Below are 23,296 nucleotides of genomic sequence, written 5' to 3' on the forward strand. Positions count from 1 at the left end.
TAACAGCACTGAAGCTTCATTTACTAGCTGTGCAACATTTAGAGAATTGAGTGTAACAGTGACTACACTGTTGAGTGGAGTGTGTCCACGTGCTCTTTTAAATGTGACCTCTTCACCCTTTAAATGGTATTTTCTGTCTGTGATGTTATGTTTGTTATGGGCATCATGCGACCACATTAAGGCGGTCTTATTCATGTATTCCACAAAGACAAGATGATATTGCCTGAGTGTATTCATTGCTAATTTGCGCTAACGTCTCAAGCACAAATTAACATGACTAGAAGACAACGTACAGAATACTACAATATTAATCCATTGGATTCAATGTGGCAAAAAAAGCATGTCTAGGTAATGCATAAGGTTTGCCCTTCATTACTGTTAAGATTCCAACTTTCAGGTATTTTGGAATTTAATTTCAACACCATGCATCTATTCTGATCTCATACCTTTAAAAGGCTTAATGGGCTCGTGACTGGAACAGCTCTTCTTCACTTTAGATAAAGCTCAGTGAAGATTAAGAGCCAGAGGAGTGCACACTGGGGATGGGGTAGAATTTAGAGACTCTGCTCTGGGTGGTGGGATTGAGGCATTCGGACTCTCCGCTCATCTTAAAGAAGACTTCCTGTTCCTGCAGTTTACGTGTGAACTCTTCCTCCAGAGCCTAAGAGAGAGCAGGAGACAATCATACAGTATGTGTACTTACAATGAACAGTCCTACTCAAAATATACTGTATGATTCAATGTGGCAAAAAAAGCATGTCTAGGTAATGCATAAGGTTTGTCCTTCATTACTGTTAGATTCCAACTTTCAGGTATTTTGGAATTTAATTTCAACACCATGCATCTATTCTGATCTCATACATTTAAAAGGCTTAATGGGCTCGTGACTGGAACAGCTCTTCTTCACTTTAGATAAAGCTCAGTGAAGATTAAGAGCCAGAGGAGTGCACACTGGGGATGGGGTAGAATTTAGAGACTCTGCTCTGGGTGGTGGGATTGAGGCATTCGGACTCTCCGCTCATCTTAAAGAAGACTTCCTGTTCCTGCAGTTTACGTGTGAACTCTTCCTCCAGAGCCTAAGAGAGAGCAGGAGACAATCATACAGTATGTGTACTTACAATGAACAGTCCTACTCAAAATATACTGTATGAGAAGGTATTATCATTCAAGAATACTGTGATCTAATTCTAATATTTGCTCAAAATGTTTATTAATATTTTAATGCTGTTAATGCTGATCTTTTGAACATCTATTCTGAAAAAAATGTACCAGTTTCCACAAAATATTAAGCAGCACTGAAAACTTGAGTAACAATTCAGCTTTATATATATTAGGCTTGTTTTTTCTATTGTATATGCACTTGAAAGGATCAGGTTTAATTGGATGAATGAAACGTGAATGGAATGAAATCCGAATACCTTCTTCCTGGGCCGAAGCTTCTCCCTCCAGTCTTTCAGCTCCTGACTGTGCTCCTCATCCAGCTCCTTCAGCTTCTGAGTCTCATGCTCAATCAGAAGGTGGCATTTCTCATTCTGATGGCAAAAAGACAACAAATCAGATGTTACAACCAAAGATAGAGGGCAGCATAATTTAATTTAAAAGTTAATGTAATCAAAATGCAAGCACCAAGGAAAGAGGACGACAGCAAGATTGTATATATGCGTGTTACAGACCTGCATCTGTTGAAGTTCTCTGATGTTGGAGTCACACTGCAGCTGCAGGTCTCTCATCTGGTTCTCATGTTTCTGATGCTGATGAAGTCTCTCATTCTTCTGTCTCTTGTCCTCTTGGGCAGCAAACTGCTCGAAATAAAGCACGAAACACCCTTAGGTCTTAAAACAAGCCTGATTCCTCTGATTTTGGCAAAGCTTTCTGAAAGAGGGTCTGACCTGTTTGATCTTCTCTCTGTCCTGCTCTGGTGTTCCTGTGCCAGTGATCCGCAGGCTCTTTTTAAACATCGCCATACGGGTCTTGGCTTCACTGCGCTGGATCTTGGGCAGCCGAGCTCTTTCCTGTGCCTGCCTGTTCTTCATCTCCTCTATCAGCCGCTGGTTATAACCCTGCATCTGCTCCATCTCCTGATGACCCATCGTGTGGGAATAAACAGTCAGAGAGTGGCTACTAAACATACTAGTCTTTGATTCACTGAATAGATTTGACAGACAGGTCTCACCTTGTCATGTCTTTTGAGAAGCTGATGTCTCTGCATGAAGTATTGATCCTTCAGCTGCTGCTTCAGCAACTGGTGTTTCTCCTGCAGGTGGCGCTCCTCCAGCTCCCACATGGCTGCCTCCCGAGCTGTGGGTTTGTGAGCCAAAGAAAAGAGGAAATGGAGTGATTCTCAGCCATTAGAACCAGACCGTTTGCAGACAAAGTCATACAGTTCATTACAAATCATAGATGGCAAATCTCAACACGGCCTGTCTGGAATCATTTTCACACGCACGTCTCATCAAATGAGATCTGGGCCGCACCTCAAGAGACTTATGGCTGGCCTTTATAATTGGACCCGTCTGAAAATAACATGCAGTTTAGAGAGAGCTTTACTGTCTGTAGAAGCAGGTAACATGTTTAGCTTGTTTCCTTTGTGGTTGGAGTTGACAGTGTGACCTAGAAAACTCTTATCACCATATATGCGCAGCTAATTTAATTATAATGAACATAACCACAATTTAACACAAAAGGTCTACAGGACTTCCTCATAACATCAAACAGTGCAGTTTGAAGTGCAACTATTTGAGGTCATACTGCAGGCAAACAAAAAACTGAGACCATTCAACTTGCTTTCCATTATTATAAATGCAAGAATATTTAGAGTGGCCTCTGTTTATAGAGTGCCTGACCTCTCATGAGCTGCTGCTTGTGGTTGAGACAGTCTCTCTCTATAGTGGCGATCTCTAGTTTGTGCTGCTGGATGATCTTCTTCAGAGCTCCATCCAGCTCCTGCTGCTGCCTCTGGAGAAACTCTTGCTCCTAGGAGACAGGTGGAGAAAGAACAAGCGAGAGGAAGAAAGGAAGGAGGAGGAATCGGGTACAGAAACAACATGGGTGTTGTAAATTAGTGACTGTACATGATCATGCTCCGAGGGGAAGCAAAGTTCACATGAACATTACCACACTGCATTAAGATGAAAGTCACACACTTAAACCATTTAACAAAGATAAAACATTGATAATTCATGATAAATGGATAAAGATTTGTGAAAGGAAGGAACTAGAGAATAGATTAACAATACATATAAAGTCACAGTACAGTGTAACAACCTAAAGGTAGGCCCTGACTGACGTTTTATCATATTTTCTGTGTTGATTTGGGGGTGGGTAGGGGGGAAGAGTCATCAGGATGGATTAAAACATGGTAAAATGTGTATTACAACTTTACTGGTTGCTGAAAGCTAAATGAAATGAACAAACAATTTAATAAATGCAAAAAGGTTGTACACTACCATTCAAAAGATTTGGGCTGGTAAATTTTTTATGTTTTTGAAATAAGTCTCTTACGCTCACCAAAGCTACATTTATTTGATCAAAAATATAGTGAAAAGTACTATTGTAAAATATTACAATTTAAAATAACTTTACTATTAAATACATTTAATTTGTAATTTATTCCTGTGATGGCAAAGCCGAATTTTCAGCTCCAGTCTTCACTCTTCAGTGTCACATGATCCTTCAGAAATCATTCTAATATGCTGATTTGCTGCTCAAGAAACATTTCTTATTATTATCAATGTTGAAGACAGTTGTGTTGCTTATTTTTGTGGAAATCATGATTATTTTTCCAGGATTCTTTGATTAATGGAAAGTTCAAAAGAACAGCATTTACCTGTATTTGAAATGTATTCACTGTCACTTTTGATCAGTTTAACGCATCCTTGACCTTGCCTGAATAAAAAGCATTAATTTCTTAAAAAACAATCAAACAAACATATTTACTGACCGCAAACGTTTGAATGGTAGTGAAAGTATTTGTATAATTTTATAAATTACATGCATTCTAATTCAGTCAGATCCATGTGGGCCTGCCTAAAAGACCTGTATAATAACATTGAAAAATGACTCCACCAGAGCAATACTGTTAATACATAATGTATAAGCTAATTATAATAATAATCATCATCATCATGCATTTCAAAAGTCACTCTGATCTTTGACTCCTGCTTTGAACTTGGCCTTCAGTGGCACATAGAAAAAAAGCAGCACAGGTGACGCACAAAAACTTGACTAGTTTCAGTAACAGTATGAGAGAGTGAGCAGATAGAAGAGATACTGAGACACTGCAGCAACAGCACTCCAAAACAACAGACAACCTTCCTACCCGCATGTGCCGTCAACATCACATTCAAACACTACTGCACTGTTACAAAGAGACGTGCTTCAGTGGAAGCGTGTAGAACATAATCAAATCAGTTCTGCTAGTGTCACTCAGCAAATATACACTATAATTCAGATGTGACAACAGTGTACTGATTCCAGGGAGGCTCACATGAACTTCCAAAGAGATGTGCTGACAACTTTCATTTTCATACTGGACTGTATATCATTTTCTGGTCTATTTTCTCCTGTTTTAAAGTTTGTAAGCTAATTTTAATGACTAAACTACAAGTTAACTAAACTATTACAGCTGTTACACTGTGAATGTGCATTTGTGTGTGCATCTGCTCTGTTTCTTGCGTGACGGACGGGCACATGTGAGAGGGTTGAGTCACGAGGAGAGTGGAGACTTACATCCTGCATCTGAGCGTTGAACAGAGCACATGAGGACAACTGAAAAGACTGTATCATAACCTGGGCCACACCCTGTGGAGTAAAAAACAGCCAACTCCACCATGTCAGGAACAGGGGACACACACCAGCACTCAAGCGTATCGCACGCAAACCAGACACACATATCACAATATCATCTAGTCTTCTCATTGCACTAATCGGTTAGTTTCCTGGGTCACGTGCAGTGAAATCAGTTCTTCCAGACGATGGACGGAGAGCGGGTTTAGCAGCTGGTGAGTCTGAAGGACCATGATCAGTTAGTGCAGCTGTCGTCCTTGACATGCGTGATGAGATGCAGCAGTCATTATTAGTCTTTTAGTTTTAATCCTCGAGATCGATGCAACATCCAATGTGGCCAAAGTGTGGATATCCCCCCTTTTCGTTAACCGCTTTGGCTACTTCAGCAACACACATTTCTAACAGGTGCATAAAATCAATGAGCTGCATGTTTCAGAGTAAAGCACAGCACTGTGTTCTTTTACACATGAGCAGCTCATGATCTGATGTTTTCAGCGTCTTGGTTTGCAGCAGATGCTGCATCATAGGAACTCATCTCTGCATCTGCTCTGAGTTTGGGCTGCTTATAACGTGGGAACGTTGATGGGAAGTTGATGAGCCATCAGAAAGTAGATAACATTGACGAGATCGGCTAAAATAACTGGCTGTTGTTAACAAAAGAGCAACTTTAAGGTCTCCTGCGGTTTTCCAACAAAAGAACTTTATGGTTTAACATTAAAATCAAGAAATTAAGACCGCCATAAATATTGTAATTTTACAGTTATACTGTAAAATAAAATTAATTATATTTCTTTCCTTAAATACAGGTTTTATTTTACAGTGAAATATTGCATTAGTAATATTTCTCATCTTGTTTACTACTTTAAATGTGTTAATAATAATAATAATTTATTATTTATTAGCACTGCTAATATTATTATATTAGCAGTACTCATTTTTGGCAAAATTGCACAGCCCTACAAACAAGTACTTTAATTCCGGAGCTTCTTTAAATTGCATTTTAAATCCATTTTTATCAGAAAAATCACTATTAGATCCCCCCCCCAAATCGTGCAGCCCTACAATAGGGGTTTGAGAATGTTTCAGAATGCAGACGCCAGGTCCCATCACCTGAGCTCATCAATGCTTTTGTGTCTGAATGGGAGTAAATCCCTGCATCCATGATCAAATACCTAATGGAAAGCCTTCCCAGAAGACTGGAAGATGATTTGGCAGCAAAGGGAGGACAAACTCTCCATCAATGCCCATGATGACAGTTTATTTTTAAACAGGAAATTTAAGGAATAATATTGATTTTAGTCAGTCCTACAATTTAAGACCAGAGGGGCAGAAAACAGAAGTGGAAGTGTGTGTGTGTTTGTGTGTAATAGCTGGTAACTAAATTACCTCTTCATGTTGAATGACTGCTAGGTCTTCCTTCAAGCGTTTCATGAGCTCTTTTCTTATGTGTTTAGGGGACATTCCGACCTCTTGTTTGACCTACAGTGTGAGCATGCAGACTTTTGGGAATGAAGGCTTTACTTGCGTAGGGACTGATTATGTAATTCATTAGTCAAAGAATGTCATGCAAAGTCTGCCAGGAAGGGTTAATTTACTGTTTAGTATTTCAGAGGTAATCATCCCCAAACCACTGATGATGTCTGACTGGGTTAGCAGTTAATATAAAGATGATTCCAACAGCCCATGATCAGCTACTACCGGTAAGAGTTGTTCAGAAGCCGAAGAACAGTGAAAGCCCACTAACAGCTGCTAATATAGATCCCTCTTTTACCTACACAACCATTACAGCCATCAGAATATACAGTGGGTACGGAAAGTATTCAGACCCCCTTCAATTTTTCACTCTTTGTTATATTGCAGCCATTTGCTTATAACAAAGAGTGAAAAATTTAAGGGGGTCTGAATACTTTCCGTACCCACTGTAGATCCCTTCAAAGTAATCTCTAAAAGATGCACACCTCTATATTGCTGATATTTACTGTTTTGTGAAGGAAGCTGAACTGTGTCAGCAGGTCATTGTTTTCAGCAGATCAGCATGAGAAGTCAAGTGTCAAATTGTCAGTTTGATCAGGAAACTGAGATATTTCCCTGCGGGATCAAAACAGTTGAACTGACCCTAGAATGCCTTCGTTCTCAAAAATGCCAGTCAATGTCCAACTGAAAATATTAACACTTACTTTTAGTGACAGATCAATACAGTATGTAGTCTGACCTAGCCTGATTTTTTTTTATTTTTTTTTTTAAGTAAAAACATTTATTTGTGAATTTTGAATAAATATTACACAAATGGAGTAATATTTTCCATTCTAAAAGTAAATATATTATAATATCATATACACTACCGTTAAACGTTTGGGGTCAGTAAGATTTTTTTAATGTTTTAGAAAGAAGTCTCTTATGCTCACAGAGGGTGCATTTATTTGATCAAAAATACAGTTTTAAATTTAAATATGATTACAGTTTTAAATAACTGTTTTATATTTTAATATGGCAAAGCTGAATTTTCAGCAGTCATTACTACAGTCTTCAGTGTTACATGATCCTTTAGAAATCATTCTAATATGGTAATTGGTGCTCAAGAAATATTTTATATTATTATCAATGTTAAAAACAGTTGTGCTGCTTGTAATTCTGTGGACATTGTTACATTTCAGGATTCTTTGATGAGCAAAGTTCAAAAGCAGCATTTATTTGAAATAAAAATATTTTATAACAAATGTCTTCACTGTAACTTTTGATAAATGTAATGAATCCATGCTTAAGCATAAGTTCGTTTTAATAAAGAAGTATAAAGGGGAAAAAAATCATACTAACCCCAAACTTTTGAACAGTAGTGTATATATTACTTTATCTGCTGCTCAGCAATTGAGGTGTGCATCTTGCAATGAAGGTCAATTTTAACAGTATTTTTTAAAAAGAACAGTAACTTCTCTAGTACATAGTCTATAAATACAGTGTGTTCCTATCAAGAGAAGAGGCCCTTCACCACAGCACTGATCTCCACTCATTACATCACACTCACACGGGCAACATAATTAGTGACACTTACAAAAATATAATATCAAAAACATGTGTAAAAACAGTCATTTTACATGCACTTGTTCTCAATAATACTAATAATGCTATTACTTCATAGGTAGAAATAATAAATATCAAGAAATATTTGAAAAGTGTGTCATGAAAGGGAGAAGAGAGGGAGAGATGAAACATTGCCTTATCTGAATCCATTAAGGCACTCTATTCATGCATATGACCGCATTAGAGGGGAGCAAGTTGTCTAGTACAAGTGCCAAAGAAAAACCAAAACCAAAAAGAGAAAATAAGAGAGACTCTAATAATGCTAATATACAGTTTGCCACTCGCTCTGAGCATGTATCATGCTGGCTGATAATCATGCTGCAACGAGAGACAGCTAAAATGTGATTCATTATTATGATGTTACTGACTATGAAAGCAAATGCATCATGCATCACTACTTAAAAGCAAATAAGACCAGTCACAGATCCACACTACACTCCCCATTTCCCTGAAGCCATGCATGCACTGAAATCCATTCATTCATGAGCAACACTTGAAAACACCAGCAGGAGGAAGATGAGATGAACTGAAAAGAGCCTTTATTTTGCTTTTAAACCATTGCTTAGCACCCGATTAACCTTTAAAGCTGTCTCTGCAGCCTCTCTGAGGATGGAGGTAACTGAATGTGAAAGCCAGAGTTTCGTTAGGCAAACATAACATGATAAGAAAATAACGGCTTTGCATTTACAAGACTGAATACAAAGCAAGAGACACTGCTGAGATGTGTCTAAGAGGACAGATGAGAAAAAATCAATTCCATTTGCAGCGGCATTGTGATTCAGAAGCAAAGCTGCCAATGTGCATTAGCCAAATGCAAGAGTGTCTGTTTGGCTTTAGCATTCCCAGAAAACAAGAATGAAAAAAAAAGAAAGCTGCTAAAAGCATACTAATTAGGGTTGAGCATGAGTAATCCAACAGTCAAGTACTCATTCTCCTAACTCGCTGACTAGCAAACACTACTCACAAATAGACTGTCACCTTTGCCTGCTATAGACTCCAATGAAATGTAAAAAAAAAAAAAAATTCAACACCAAATTGTGATAAAGCTTAACATTTGTGAATATTGCATTTTTAACATAAATTTGTGTAAGCAATTACTACTATTATTATTTTTATAAGTGTTAGTGTACTTGGCTATTAAATTACTCTAAATGCTCATCCTTAGAACCAACAATTAACAGGTCACGGTCTGATGAACAAATACATGCAAAGCAAATCCAGTGCATCAGACTCTGCATCTCTCATTCTCGGTTACCTCTTTTTTGCGGTTCTTCAGCATGTTCTGGAACTTAGAGAGCTCCTTGTCCTGCTCTGCTTTGATCCTCTTGGCCTCATCTCTCAGCCGGTTGGTGTGGTCCTGCTCCAGACGCTCTATGGTCTGTTTCTGCTGTTTCTCAAGGTTCTCCACCTCTTGGTCATACTGACGTTTCTTTCCCTGGAGAGAGTGAGAAAGAGGAATTACTGTAAATGACCATGAATGCGTGTCAAGCAACTTGAGCTTTGTACTTGTGTCCCTCTGAGACATCATCAGGCTGTTAAACCTGAGCTAACAGTGAGCAGTTCAACCAAAATACTAAACAAAGGCTACAATTGAGTCCTTACCAAACGCAAGGAGTTTGGAGCTAATCTTTCTGCTGTTGATGGCTGTCATTTTACTTTCAATCAGAGAATACATGATGTTAGGGGTGGGCAATAAGGAAAAAATATCATATCACGACTTTTTTCAGGAAAATCATGAGTCACGATTTTATCAGGATTCTTTGTCATGTTGGTTGTACTATTTTGCAAGTTGTCCGAGCAGTACAGCCAAACTAATTTCCCTATTTTAAAAACAAAGCCTTACAAGGTAACAAAATATAAAATAAAAAAAAGAATGGCAGACATTTAGGCCAAAGTAGGTGGATATAAAAATCTTTGTTATTATTTTATTTTTGTTATTATAAAATAAGAACAAAGATACACATTACAAATACAAATAATATACAAATAAAACAGTGTTTTATTTTTTAGGTACAGTAGGTGCGTATTTAGCACTAGCATTCAAGCCCAAAAATGAAAATTCTGTTATCATTTACTCACTCTAGTTCCTTTAAACCTGAATGAGTTTCTTTCTTCTGTTGAACGTAAAAGTTATTTTGAAGAATGTTGGTAACCAAACAGTTTCTAGTCCCCAGTGACTTCCATAGTATTTTTTTCTTACTATCAAAGTCAATGGGGACCAGCAACTGTTTGGTTACCCACATTCTTCAAAATATGTTCTTTTGTGTTCAGCACAAGAAAAAAATGAATACAGGTTTGGGTCAACATGAGAGTAAGTAAATAATGACAGACTTTTCATTTTTGAGTGAACTCTCCTTTTAATGACAAGCGGCAGGATGTTTAGTACTATTAGTCTGCTGTCGCTTTAAGACCTGCACGCATCCAATATAAAGGCACATGTCTGCTTTTCTCTCAACGGTTTACTTTCACTTTAGACATAACCAGCTGTTTTTATGTAAATCTTTCATGTTATCGACAGTATTAGCACAATCAGACGCGAAAGATAACCAGTAATCAGGCGCTGTTTTACGGGCTTTTTAGTGTGCACACACTTCAGGTGTACGCGCTCAGAAAAAGTGCATGTCAGAACAGCACGTAAATGAAATATTTAACTGGCAAGGCTTTAAAGCACATGCAAATAATGTACTTTTGTGCCTGCGAACAAGTGCAGTGTCCCGTGAGTGTAACTCTACCGCTGAGTTAACATTTCGTGTCGCGTTGTACATCATATTGAGACGGAGGCGACAGAACTGCAACTGACAGAATGTGCGCTGTAGCACAATAATGCAATATTTCTTCAAAAGCAGATCGTGGAGACATTTTAATTGCCTACGATCAAAAATCGTGATATCGCACACCCCTACATGATGTTTAATAAAAAGCTATTTGAAGACAGATTTTGGTCCAAATTTGACTGGATGGAGCTATAGATCACAAAATTACAAAAACAGAAACCAAGCATTGTTTGTTACAGTGGTGGCTGGTTAGGACAAAATCTCAGATTAACATGAGAGAGATGGTTAGCCTTTTATATGAATCAATCTTGTTGTGTCCCTGCATCATGCTACACATCTGCAGTGAAGAAAACTAAAACAGTTCTTTACGGACAAAACATAAGAGTGTACAATAAACAGTGGATGACAATGGATTACAATGTTGAATGTAAACAAAACTAGTGAGGGAATGAGGGTGCTGACTGCCATTTCCTGCTCGAAGCGTCTGAAGAGCTGCTCTTTCTGCTGCTGCAGTTTATTGCTGAGCTGCTGTTGAGCTCTTTGCTCCTCTTTTTGCAGCAGCCTCAGTTCTCTTAGCTCCTGACGCCTACAAAACAACAAACAATCTAAAATATGATTTATGCATTAACAAGATACATTATCATTCGCCTATTGCAAATTAACTAGAAACAGTAACTGAAGTCAGCTTATATACCTCAAAAATCTCAGTTCCTCACTCTTGGTGTCATTGTCGGTGACAATCTTGGATGTGGTGACACTGACTTCCACCCCGTCGACCATAAACTTGCGGGTCTTTTTCAGAGTTTTCTTTTGGCGCCTGGTGTCCTGTGGGATTGAATAAAGTTTAGTGAAGATATTTTATCCCAGGACCTTAATTTCAAGCACATCTGGGCACAGTTTTATGTACCTGTATTGAAACAGATCCTTCTTTGCTTTTGGAGAGGAAGCTGGAGATTGACAGATTAATGTCAATGCTGTTAGTATCTGCAGCAGAACTGCTGCCTGAGTCAGAATCTTTCTCCTTTTCAACATCAGGTTTCACCACCTCTGAATTCTGGTCACTCTCAGGCACGGTAGGTGTTTTCTGGATCTCTGGTTTGTCTTCATGGGCTTCTTGAGGTTCCTCTGTTGCAATGACCTCCTCTTCTTTTACACCATTGATGACAACAACAGGGAATTCATTCACGGAGTTGTCCTCTACTACATCTACCCCCTTGGCTGCAAGATCGTCTTTGGGTTCGGAACTCTCCCCCTCATCTCCAGCTTTTTCTTGGTCCTCTGTTGCCACTGGAGGAAGCTCCTCCTTTACCTCTTTTGTAGAAACATCTGGTGAAGTTTCAGTTTGCTCCTCCTTTAACTCTTCTGCTGGGACATGTGGTGAGGGTACTGTGCTCTCATCTTCCACTAGTTCCTTTTTATTCATTTCTTCCTCTGTCTCAATTTTGTCTTCAGTTTTTTCTGTAACCTCAATTGGTTCAGTGATGGCTTCTTCAGTAACACCATCAGATCTGTTCTCTGGTTCAGCTATATCTGAAGGCTGGGTAGGTTCCTCTTCTTCATCTGTGGTGGTTTGTGTTTTGGCTTCCTGCTGTGTTTCTTTACACTCTTCTTTTTTCTTCTCTGGTGGCTCTTCAACCTTCACTTCCTTCTTTTCTTCCTCCCCAGTTTCCTCACTGACGGTTACAATCTCTTGGAGGACAGTGTCGTCTGATACTGGAGGGTTTGGCTGACCAGAAATCTCTACTTCTGTGGTCACAGGTGTGTGAGATTTGTCGTGTTTTGGTATGGCCTCCTGACCTGAACGTGATTCCTCAGTGCTTGTGTCTGATGGACTGGCCTCATTCATCTTCTCATCCTCAGCATGGTTGGGTTCGCTGGCGTCCACCACCATGTCGGAGGTCTTATCACTAGCTTGATCGTCTGAACTGGGTTTTCTTTCAGGTTCAGCCTTCTCCGTGACCGACTCAAGAGCTGGCGTGTTCTGACACTGCCTCTCATCCTCCGAGCTGCCAAAGCTGGTGTCCGATAATGCACGTTTGTGTCCAGGCACCACCTACATATATGAAATAGAGACAAAGTGACTGCAGCAACAAAATACTGTGTGCTGTGCATGCAGATAATCAAAGAATTCTGCATGGAAACAAAAGGCACCATATTATCATGACAATTTCAGATTCTCTGAATGGGTTTCTACGTTCTTAAAGTCATCATGTTCATACCGGCTGGGACTCTGGCTCTTCTTCCTCCTCTTCCTCCTTTCCTTCGTCAAACTCCTCAAACACTTCGGCTTTAGCCTCAGCAATCAGCTCTCGCAGTGGTTTGTTATCCATCACATTTGAAACAAATGGATGCTGAAAGTAGACCCTGGCTGATCACTATCTTGCTCATTTTAATTTCATCCTTTAAACTGAATTGCATCAAGAAATACAAGATGGCCCAACCTGTAAGAGCTGCAATGCATTCCACCTGTTGTCTACATTTTTATCCAGTGCTTTCCGCAGAAAATCACTGAACTCAGGAGACCTGTTTAACAAAGAGGAGGAACAACATAAAGCCTGTGCTGGATGTGAAGGGGCTTTTCATTTGGGGTACTACAATCATAACTATTAAGCAACAGGCTGTGCAGTTCCAGGCTGATCATGTGTTGTGACTCTGGGTGGGCGACTGCTTAAATGATTCTTCAGCTCAATAGCCTCCAGTCTGGATTTATAGTTTTTCAGTTGGGAAACGATTTATCATATCAGTCAAAACATTTCCAAATACGACCCTTTAACTTAACTCACTGAAATATTCTGTCCTCAGAAACAATCAATATTGCTTATATTGTTAATCGCATTTTACTTCAGTATTGACACATGTGGAAGATCACGGCACTGTGAGTCATAACTCTCACCATCGTGATGGAGTTGCGAGTGTGGGGGGCTCAGACTTTGCTATTTTTAGCAGGACTCTCATTGGGTTCATCTCGTGGTTGGGCGGCTCGATCTGTGCCAGCTCGATCAGAGTCACCCCCAGGGACCAGATGTCTGCTTTGTAGTCGTACGGTCTGTCCTTCGACGTCTCACACATCACCACCTCGGGTGCCATCCTTACATTAAAGAGAGAGAGGGAGGGAGGGGATTTTCATCAACTGAGAATAAATCAGCTTATTATGTGCCATATTCACAGCTCTGTTCTTACGTAGTGACATATCTCATTATTCAATGCAAGAGTTATTAAGTGACTAACCAGTATGGTGTTCCAATGAAAGAGTCTCTTCTCTGAAGGGTCTTTGTATTCTTCGCAGACACTCCAAAGTCAGCTGAGAAGAAACATTGATCAAATTTAGAGACATACACTATGGCTGACAGCAATATGCAATAAAAGAGACCTAATTTTAAATTGGTTAATATAAGCAAACTTAAAAGCTAAAATGAACATATTTCAGTTTTCTTTAATACGCCCATATTAACTGCTAAAGATACATTTCTGATACTTTTTGACCAAAGGACTTTTCCATGACCTTTCCAGGTTTTTCAGGTTACTGGACAAGATTTAAAAAAAAATTTGAATTACAGAGAATATTTAAAAAATAAAATGTAATAAATAAAAATAACTAAATCAATTGAAATAATATACATATATACATGTATTACTTGAAAATATATATACACATTATATTATTAACGAAATAAATAATTGTTTAAAATAAAAAATACAGTTTTTAAGCAAACTTCATGAAGCTATTACCCAATTTCACATCTCCATCTGAGGTAAAAAGAATATTTCCAGCCTTCAGGTCCCGGTGTATAATCTTATTCTCATGGAGGTAAGTCAGCGCCTCCAGCGTCTGTTTACACACAACCCGGATCTGAGGCTCTGTCAATGATCGCTCCAACTCTGCAGACACACACATATACATACAAAATGGCTGTAAACAGAGTCACTGCTAAGCAAGCACACTTTATCAGCAGTGATGTGTATTTAAGTTAAACTAGGCAAATAAACTACAATGTAACAGTGACAAAGGGCTATGGCTCATATTAACAGACTCTGTTGGAATTATTTTCTGTTGTTGTTTTTGGCTAGGTACTAGCACACTCCTTCCTTGTGACTGAAGCAATGTGAACGGGTCTTTATCACAGCAGCACTGTTGGGATAGGCCCTCACAGAACAGACAGAAGGCAACAGAAGGAGTCATAACAGCACAAACAGTGAGTCAACAAAAGCATTTGCATCATAAGAACACCTTCCACAGCAACACCTCTCTTACAGGCTAAATGTAGAAGAGGCCAGATTTTCATCACAGAAGACTAAACAGTCATAAGATAGAGGTTTTATTCTTACAGGACATTGTTTACAGTTGTGAAATGGTTTTCCATCAACTATGGTGATGAGATTTGTGATTGGAAATCGCTTTTGTAAATGGTACAGATGACACTGCACGAAAAGATTGGAAATGGGACCATTTGTTAAGCATTAATGCATTGTTTTTGGCTGAATTAATACCACTGAGAGCCATGAAAAACTTGTAAAATCTACTTCTGCTGACATGGCATATCACTGAAAAGATCTGATCTGATGCTTCCAACCAACACAGAAAAGGGCTGAGTAGCTTTAAAAAGAGCTTAACCACTCCTTGAAGTCTGACTTTGATAATTATATGGTCCAGTGGCAAAAATGAGCACGGCGTGCTGGTGTGCCAGTGAGGTCTGGAGGAATGGAACATCATCGCACGGTAGAACAGACTGAGACGACCACAGTGCCTTCTATTTCCTTCAATTAAACAAAGACCATAAAACTTACCCAACATCACAGCGTCTACCGCTCCTCCAGCACAAAACTCAATGAGAATCTAAAGAAGGGGGTGAAAGAAAGAGATCAAGAAGATGAATAAACTAAGACTGACACTGATGCCACAGTTTGCACGCAGAGTTTACTTTAAGAAATGTTATATAATGGTAACAGTTTAACATATCACATAAAGTGATTGTACATTTTCCTCTGTGTTTTAATCATTACAGTTGTGATGTTGACCCTATTCTCATAGATTTACAATGATTATTAAAACCTTATAGTTACCATTATAATTATTGTCCTTGGTGTGAACGGGCCTTAAAGGGGTCATATGATGCGATTTAAATTTTCTCTTTGGAGTGTTACAAGCTCTTGGTGCATAAAGAAGATGCTTTGTTTGTGGAACAATCACATTTTTTGGGGGCATGTACCACTCTGTATTTTTAAATTCCTCCATGTTTTGTTGTTGCTCCCATATGTACATAACTTCAGAAGTCCTGTACACTACAATAGCTGCACAAATATATCTACCACAATATTTGGGTACAGTATGGGCATATTAATGGTTTCTTCTAGCTTCTATTCAAAGCAGTAATGACTTCCTAAAAACCTCGCAAAACCAAGGCACTCAAGGATGAGTCAAATATAAAAAACCTTTAATTTTCTCTTGGCTATAATGTTTAAAATGACTTCCCTTACAAACCTGTTCAGAGGTCTTTGTTAATGCCCCTCTCAGGTATCATTAGAACAACCGATGATGAGATGAGAGCATTTTGTGAAATTGCTAACATAATTACTAGTTTTATTAGATTACCCAAGCATTCACTTATTTTTTGGTATACTGGATAATGGTATCCAACAGCAGTGCAGTCATATATGAAACGTAAAACTCTGAGTGAAATGATAAAAGCATTATGTAAGTGAACACCATCATATTACACTGACCACATCAGCTGGTCATTAATACACCACCTAAGGTAACAGGTGCTGCAGGAAAATCAATACAAACCTTATATCATGCTATCACCCATGAGAGAAGAGTAGACAAAGATGACAGAGAATTACAGTCATACGCAATCTCATCACAAACCCAGAGAACTTAGTTTATTAAACACACCTCTTCACTAGGCTGGAGAGCTTCAGTTCTTCCACACAATGTTGACTCTTACGGTGTCTCAATAAACTATGAACACTGACATGAGACTAGAGAGTTATGTGACAAATAATTGACTGCTGTGCAGATTTTAGCCAGCTTTCTATGAATATTTTACTCAGCTGACACTGACTGTAGGAACGATCTCTCTACGCATTAAGAAGCATGCTTGTGCTGCTATGAGCTATGCATCCATGTCTCTTTATTAGCAGCCAGGCTAAGCAGACTGGACTTGCATCTAATTAATTCATGAGCACTTTCACTGGTCATTTGAAATAGGCCATTATCCTTCTATACATGCCAACCGCAGAGGGGAGGATCATATGAAACCATCCTGCCGTAATTATCCTGGGAGCTCTATGGCAGAAAAACAGGATCCACTGCCACTCTTTAGACAGGGATGAATAGAGAGGTATTATTTTAGACTAATATGGAGCTGTTAAGCCTGGCCTTTGTCATTATTCAGTATTAAATTATGAAACATGAAATCAGCAGGTTTATGAATTGTTAAAGGGGTGGTTCACTGGGTTTTTTCTAGGCTTGATTGTGTTTATGGGGTGCAGTCTAACACGTGTTAATGCTTAGTTTTTTTAAAAACGCATTATTTTTCACAATTTACCTTTATTCCACACCTCTCTGTCCCTTCTCTGAGAAAGGGGCTGATTATTTCCTTCTTTTATGAAGCCCCTACCTCAGAAATAGGCGATGGGCTCTGATTGGTTAGCTAGCCCAGTGTGTTGTGATTGGCTAAACCGCCTCTAGTGCGCGTCTAAACATCGCGATTCATATATGAATAGATTTTTACGTGCACCTCTAGTTTTTGCTTCCGCTTCTCTAAAGCAGCGCATGGCCTCGCCCCCTTTGCTGCCTTTTCCCAAGGGCGGGGTTTATCTGGGTTTGTGATGTCACATACCCGGGAAGTAACTTGTTGTAGTCCCTACCAGCCGTTTTTGTAGGCATTAAACTGCCAGAATTTTAAAAGATATCTCCGTTTGCATTGAACTTTCAGCTTTGTAACTTTGCAGATATTGTTTATGCTCAAACAGCAACATTAGACACTAACTAACGTTACAAAAAGTGAAATCGCAATGAACCACCCCTTTAAAGAAATCCTGTTATGCGTTTTTGAACGTTGCTGCTGAGAAAGAACTAATATGGGGAAGGACTTGATTTTATCCATTAGGATTTGACTAGATCATAACACATGAGATTTCATTGGGAAAAAATGGTTAGCTTGATTTAAAAAAAAAAAAAAAAAGTAAAAATACAAAATTAAAAACAATGGCATATACATTGCGTTACAAAATTGTTACAAAACCCAGAATGAACATTATGCTTCTTTAATAGCCTGTAAGTATGTGAGAAAAACTCAGCAAGACCCAGTTTGATTTGTGTACAAACACTTCTTAACCAACAGCATAGTGCTACTCTTTGATGAGGAAGGCAAAAGTGTGCTCTCACTCCTACTCCTCCTACAGACGTCACTGTGTGTGTGTGTGTGTGTGTGTGTGTGTCTGCCGAAGTAACCAAACCCCTCCTAAGAAGAGTCACTCACCCATAGTTTGCTCTCATAATAGAAAGCATCCAGCAGTTTGACTATGTACTGATGGTCACAGGAGGCGAGGATGTCGATCTCCACCATGTAGTCCTCCAGCTCCTCTTCTGTTTTGGTATCGATCACTTTAGCTGCAGCCAGGATCCCAGTCTGTTTGTTCTGAGCCTGTGATAAAAGCAACCAGTGGGAAACATTCAACAGGTAGCAAAGGCATACAAAGGCTTGATGCTATGATGCTGAACAGGCCTGGTATTCAAACAGCAGCTAATGCAGCGCTTTAATGTAAAAGACAGGGCCTTTTTCTTTTTTAATTTTCAAATTTAGTTGAAATAGCTGTAATAGCTGTTAGTATCATATCTATGATGCAGTGGCGAGGCTACATAAAGGTCAGAGTGGCAGTTGTGCACATCTAATCTATGGCGAATGGCAAATGCAGGTGCTATCAATCTGAGTGATCAATACAATTCAGGTGCGCTCCCGATTGGTTGTTACTCATCGTCCCTACTAGGGATGTAACGATTCACTCAACTCACGATTTGATTCGATTCACGATACTGATTACACGATTCGATTTTCTCACAAATTTTTTTAAAACCAAAATTAGATTTAAGAAAAATTATAAATGAAAAGGTTTCCTTTTATTATTGCTTGGACAAAATGCTGCACATTTCTTTGTGAAACAGAAATATGTCAAATAACAAAACTAAATTGAAATTTTAAAACAAACCCCAAATCTAATCAAATAAATAATACAAAAAACCTCTTCATATAAACAAAAGCTTTGCCTGTGCTCTTTCCATTCAAAATTAGAGGCAACCACTGCATTTGAATCACAATCCAAACATAGATGCTGAATACATTCAGCATGAGCAGTTTTTTAAATTTAAATTTGATTGTATAATTTGAAATTTTAAAACAAAAACAGAATGCTCTGACTTTAGTTTTGTGAAACTAAACTTCATGAAATATATATATATATATATATATATATATACAGTATATATAAAGCTTATGTTTGTAAAATGGCACAGCTTTTTAAATATGAAAATAAAATTGACAGTACACCCCTTAATCTGTAAGTTTCCACCCACGGCACGTCATTTGATTTCGCAAGCGACAACGGTGTACCAGCTCAAATGCCATGGTGAAAGTTTGAGCAAAACATGCTAACTGTTCTGTCTTTGGCTGCACAGACGAACACAGAACACTGTTTAGAGTCCCAGCCTCAGAGGAGACAAGAGAGCAGTGGATTTATTGATTTATTTAATGTATATTGCTGCTGCCACACAGATCTAAAATAAACATGCAATTTATTTCCCAGCTGTTTACCTTCACAGACATAACCGACTGTTTTTGTAACGCGTGTGCTTTTAATGTAAACTTGTGTGTGAATGTTTAGTACTTAGTTTAGTACTCACATGCTGTGTGGTGGCCGCTTTCTGTGCGCATGCTTCGGTTGTGTGCGCTCAGAAAACCGTATATAAGAAGTTTAAACTCATGGTTTAAAAAGCACGATTTCAGCGCGATAAACATTATAATCAGAACCAAAACAGATGTTTTTAGCAGGTGCGAGCTGTAATGACGCAACTCTATTCTGGAAAAGGGGGCGGGGAACAGCAGCTCATTTGCATTTAAAGAAAACAGATGTTTTTAGCAGGTGCGAGCTGTAATGACGCAACTCTATTCTGGAAAAGGGGGCGGGGAGCAGCAGCTCATTTGCATTTAAAGAGACAGGCCCGAAAAACAGCGTGTTTCTGCTTCCACTCAAAATAGGCATTTTCAAAATGATATAATAAATTATCTGTGGGGTATTTTGAGCTGAAACTTCACAGACACATTCTGGGGACACCAGAGACTTATATTACATATTGTAAAAAGGGGCATAATATGTCTCCTTTAATGATAAAACTATAGTAATTAGAATTAAAACTTGGTAACCCTGCATGAATGAATATTTGTCATTTTAACTGAGCTTAGGACTGGTGGTGGTGCTTAAGATATTGTTGGTCATTCAGTGTTTCTGTAAATAAAAGGATTTGCTGGACTGATTTGCTGAAATCAAAACAGGGATGATAATAGGTGAGCGCCAGCCAATGAGATTGCCGTTTGCGCATTAGTTCCACCCTCAACCACAGAAATTGGAAATCTAATGGTTGTTCTTAAAAGCTGAAGAATTCCAAATGAACTCCATTATTTTTACAGGAAAATACAACAAAGAATATCATTTACATGTAGCATGTCAATTCTACATGGTATGTAAGACTCTCTCACTCTTGCTTTCTTTGCGTGTGTGAGAAACAGTGTTCTCAGCAAAGCAACGGCGAGTCGTGCACCTTCACACTACAGTTTACTGTACGTCAAATACAGGTAAGCTGCGCATCCATTGAGATTAATTGAAAAATAGCACAGATCGCTTGACGGAGAGTGAAACTCTGAAACGCTCAGTCAGAGTGTTTGGCAAGTGAAAACATATCTGTGCTAAACTTATACTTAGCCTCCAACTCACACACTGGCGAGTAAAATCTAAGAATTTATTAGCCAATGGCTAATTATAGATATTATTTAGTCGCATATGCGAGTGATTTACTCACATTGTAGAGGGTTGTGCATATGGCACACTAAAGTGGAAACACTTTCACAAAGTCTAAATCTGATTGGCTGACTTCTACCGGAATTCTGGGAGCTTAGTGTGTGGCGGTCTTTAGTGGTCTGCCAGGAAACAAAGCTGTGTCCTTGAAGACTCTGACAACAAGCGCCTCACATGAAATACTAAATGCTGGATTTCAAAAAGTTTGTGAAGGTGAATGCCAGTCAGTTATTGTGGTAACATTTACCCGCCCCAATCATGACACTGAACAAAACAATCTGTTATTAGTTGCTTTACATATCAGTCAGATGGCATCTTCTTTCCTAAGTGGGCAGTCCTTGCACTTAATATCATCTGATATTAAGTGCAGCTTTGGAGATTGTATTTTTAAAAATAAAATACATTGTTAATGACCACTGAACTGTCTGATTTATGTTGATTTGTATTAATTTATCACTTCATTTTAAACAGGTATTACTTTAATGGCATGATAGGAAATCTCAGTATCACTTTGTGGTAAAAGGAATATCAAATAAAACTATCAATAAAAAAAGGAACTTTGGTGTACAATATGTAATTTAGAGCTAAAATGACTGAGAAAGAAACAAATTCCTGAATGTACCCTGAGATTAGTCTATTGCCTTTGACCTACTTCATTACAAAAGCACTTATTCACAGCTTTACTCCAACAGAATGAAACCTATAACCATCAAAGCACACTGGCCTTTCTTACAAATTCATTTATTACAATACTATGTGATTGAGCAAAAAACCAACAGATATCACATTTGTAACAGTTTTATGAAATTCATGGAATAATGAACATGAGATATGCATATCTATGATAAGAAGAAACGGAAACGTCTTGTAAAAGATTAGCCCCTCCCTGTAACCTGCAACTGACACACATCAGCAACACCATCTATTCTTTAAAAAAGCAGAAGGAAACAAGACAGGGTTACCTCATCTAGAGGCGTGCCAGAGGCTGTTTGAGGAAATCCATATCTCAATGAGGCTTTGAGGTAATCCCTATGAGTTACAATACAAAACCAATTAAACTCCTCCAGTTGTGTTAAGTGTCTGCATCAGCTAACCGTTCCAGAATATTCCATTCAAAAAGGAAGTGACTAATGGTGGGTGTAACGTGTTATTCCATTCAAACTCTTTCCATCTATGCCAAGGAACATGGTTTCTATTCTGGGATCATGCTCTTAGTGTTTACAGCTACCCAAAAACACAGAGGAGCAGACAGAGAAAGGAAAGGGTCAAGTGTACAGTGAACTGTGCGAATGGGTCAGAGTGTATTGTAACAGAAAGTCTTCACTCTCCATTTCACTTTGCACTACTTCACACCTGTTTCTACCCTCAGACCAACAGGAAATTAACACAGCATTTCCATATCTGAAACAACCACAAAAATAGGGTTAATTTGGTTTCCATTGTTGCTCCACAGAACCAAGTGAGTCTGGGCAGGTCACTCTTGTCATACTTCATCAGAAGAGAAAATAACTATTGTAATAGTACAGACAAGAATACATACTGACAGGTCAATGGCAAACCTATCTCATTGTTTAAAGAAAGACAAAAGACTGGTCAATAAAACTAAAAAACAAATTCAGGTCATACACCAGTCAAGCAAATCTTAAATTCACAATATAACGAAAACAACACATCTTTTCTTACGTACTGTGATGTACATAATTGTAATAGATTATCCAAAAGGAAAAAAAACGTGGGGCGTCAGTTCTGTCCATTGGTTGTTGATTATATTTTGAGATTGCAGATCGCTGTGGACTATGGAGGGGCAGGGTTTAAGCTGACTAAATGAGTGGAGAATTCGTGCCTACTTCACCAGAAAGAAGTCTGTTGTTTTCACTGAAAGATCCAGTTTTGACATTTTAATTAAACATTATGAGGTCAAATTAAAAAAAAAAAAATAAAAGAAACGTATGACTGGATGAATTGTTCACAGTAAGATCTATAACATGCTTTGACAAAATGGATAAGGTGAATTGTCATTTCATGTAGGGATTAGACTTGTGCCGGTATTCGGTAATGCGATATATCACGGTAATGAATATGCACGATATTGTTATTAGGGATGCACGATATATCGGCCACCATATCGGTATTGGCCGATAAATGCTCATTTTTTCCGGTTATCAGTATCGGCCCGATAAAAAAATTTGGCCGATATCTTAAAGCCGATAAATAATGCATTATTTCCTTCAGAGACACTTCAGATGCGCACTGTTCGTTTGCAGCCTTTTGTGCAATTGTACGTTGTATTATTGTGTTTATTTGATGTATATCTGATTTATCTCGTATAGAATGCGTTTGGTTAAGTTAAAAGAGCGCTTCAGTTTACCGGTGATCATCTTTAGCTCAGCGCACACAGCTCAAACAGCAGTGCACAACATTAATAACTATGATTGGGAATGTCGTGTATATAACATTCTAATGAGAACATTATTATAATAAAATGTTGTGAATTCTTTGGGTTTAGTTGCTGTGTTTCAGCGCGTTGTTATGGGAAGAGCGCATCCACAACAGGATCACACATTCTGACTATAGCACACAATAACTGC

The 23,296-nt window shown here is 38.5% G+C and overlaps 1 protein-coding gene across 5 annotated transcripts in view; it reads right to left on the reverse strand.

Moving 5' to 3' along the window:
* Positions 1-742: 742 nt before the first annotated feature.
* LOC107667283 (STE20-like serine/threonine-protein kinase) overlaps positions 743-23,296 on the reverse strand; it is a 28,035-nt gene continuing 5,481 nt past the window's right edge. The window contains exons 2-19 of one of the 5 annotated variants that reach the window (XM_016458923.1): positions 18,122-18,286; positions 15,423-15,471; positions 14,367-14,516; positions 13,866-13,938; positions 13,531-13,725; positions 13,079-13,160; positions 12,857-12,988; positions 11,545-12,690; positions 11,332-11,462; positions 11,100-11,223; positions 9,119-9,298; positions 6,172-6,264; positions 2,844-2,973; positions 2,174-2,298; positions 1,890-2,078; positions 1,674-1,799; positions 1,419-1,532; positions 743-1,076 (exon numbers count right to left, since the gene is read on the reverse strand). In XM_016458923.1, the coding sequence (XP_016314409.1) occupies positions 930-1,076; positions 1,419-1,532; positions 1,674-1,799; positions 1,890-2,078; positions 2,174-2,298; positions 2,844-2,973; positions 6,172-6,264; positions 9,119-9,298; positions 11,100-11,223; positions 11,332-11,462; positions 11,545-12,690; positions 12,857-12,988; positions 13,079-13,160; positions 13,531-13,725; positions 13,866-13,938; positions 14,367-14,516; positions 15,423-15,471; positions 18,122-18,286 (3,351 nt within the window). In that variant the 3' untranslated portion in view covers positions 743-929. Of the gene's footprint in view, positions 1,533-1,673; positions 1,800-1,889; positions 2,079-2,173; positions 2,299-2,843; positions 2,974-4,728; positions 4,801-6,171; positions 6,265-9,118; positions 9,299-11,099; positions 11,224-11,331; positions 11,463-11,544; positions 12,691-12,856; positions 12,989-13,078; positions 13,161-13,530; positions 13,726-13,865; positions 13,939-14,366; positions 14,517-15,422; positions 15,472-18,121; positions 18,287-23,296 lie in introns of all 5 variants that reach the window. The other 4 variants (XM_016458925.1, XM_016458922.1, XM_016458921.1 and 1 more) reach the window with 4 other exon arrangements.

The sequence above is a fragment of the Sinocyclocheilus anshuiensis genome, unplaced genomic scaffold (assembly GCF_001515605.1).
Source record: "Sinocyclocheilus anshuiensis isolate Anshui unplaced genomic scaffold, SAMN03320099.WGS_v1.1 scaffold1795, whole genome shotgun sequence".
NCBI lineage: Eukaryota > Metazoa > Chordata > Actinopteri > Cypriniformes > Cyprinidae > Sinocyclocheilus > Sinocyclocheilus anshuiensis.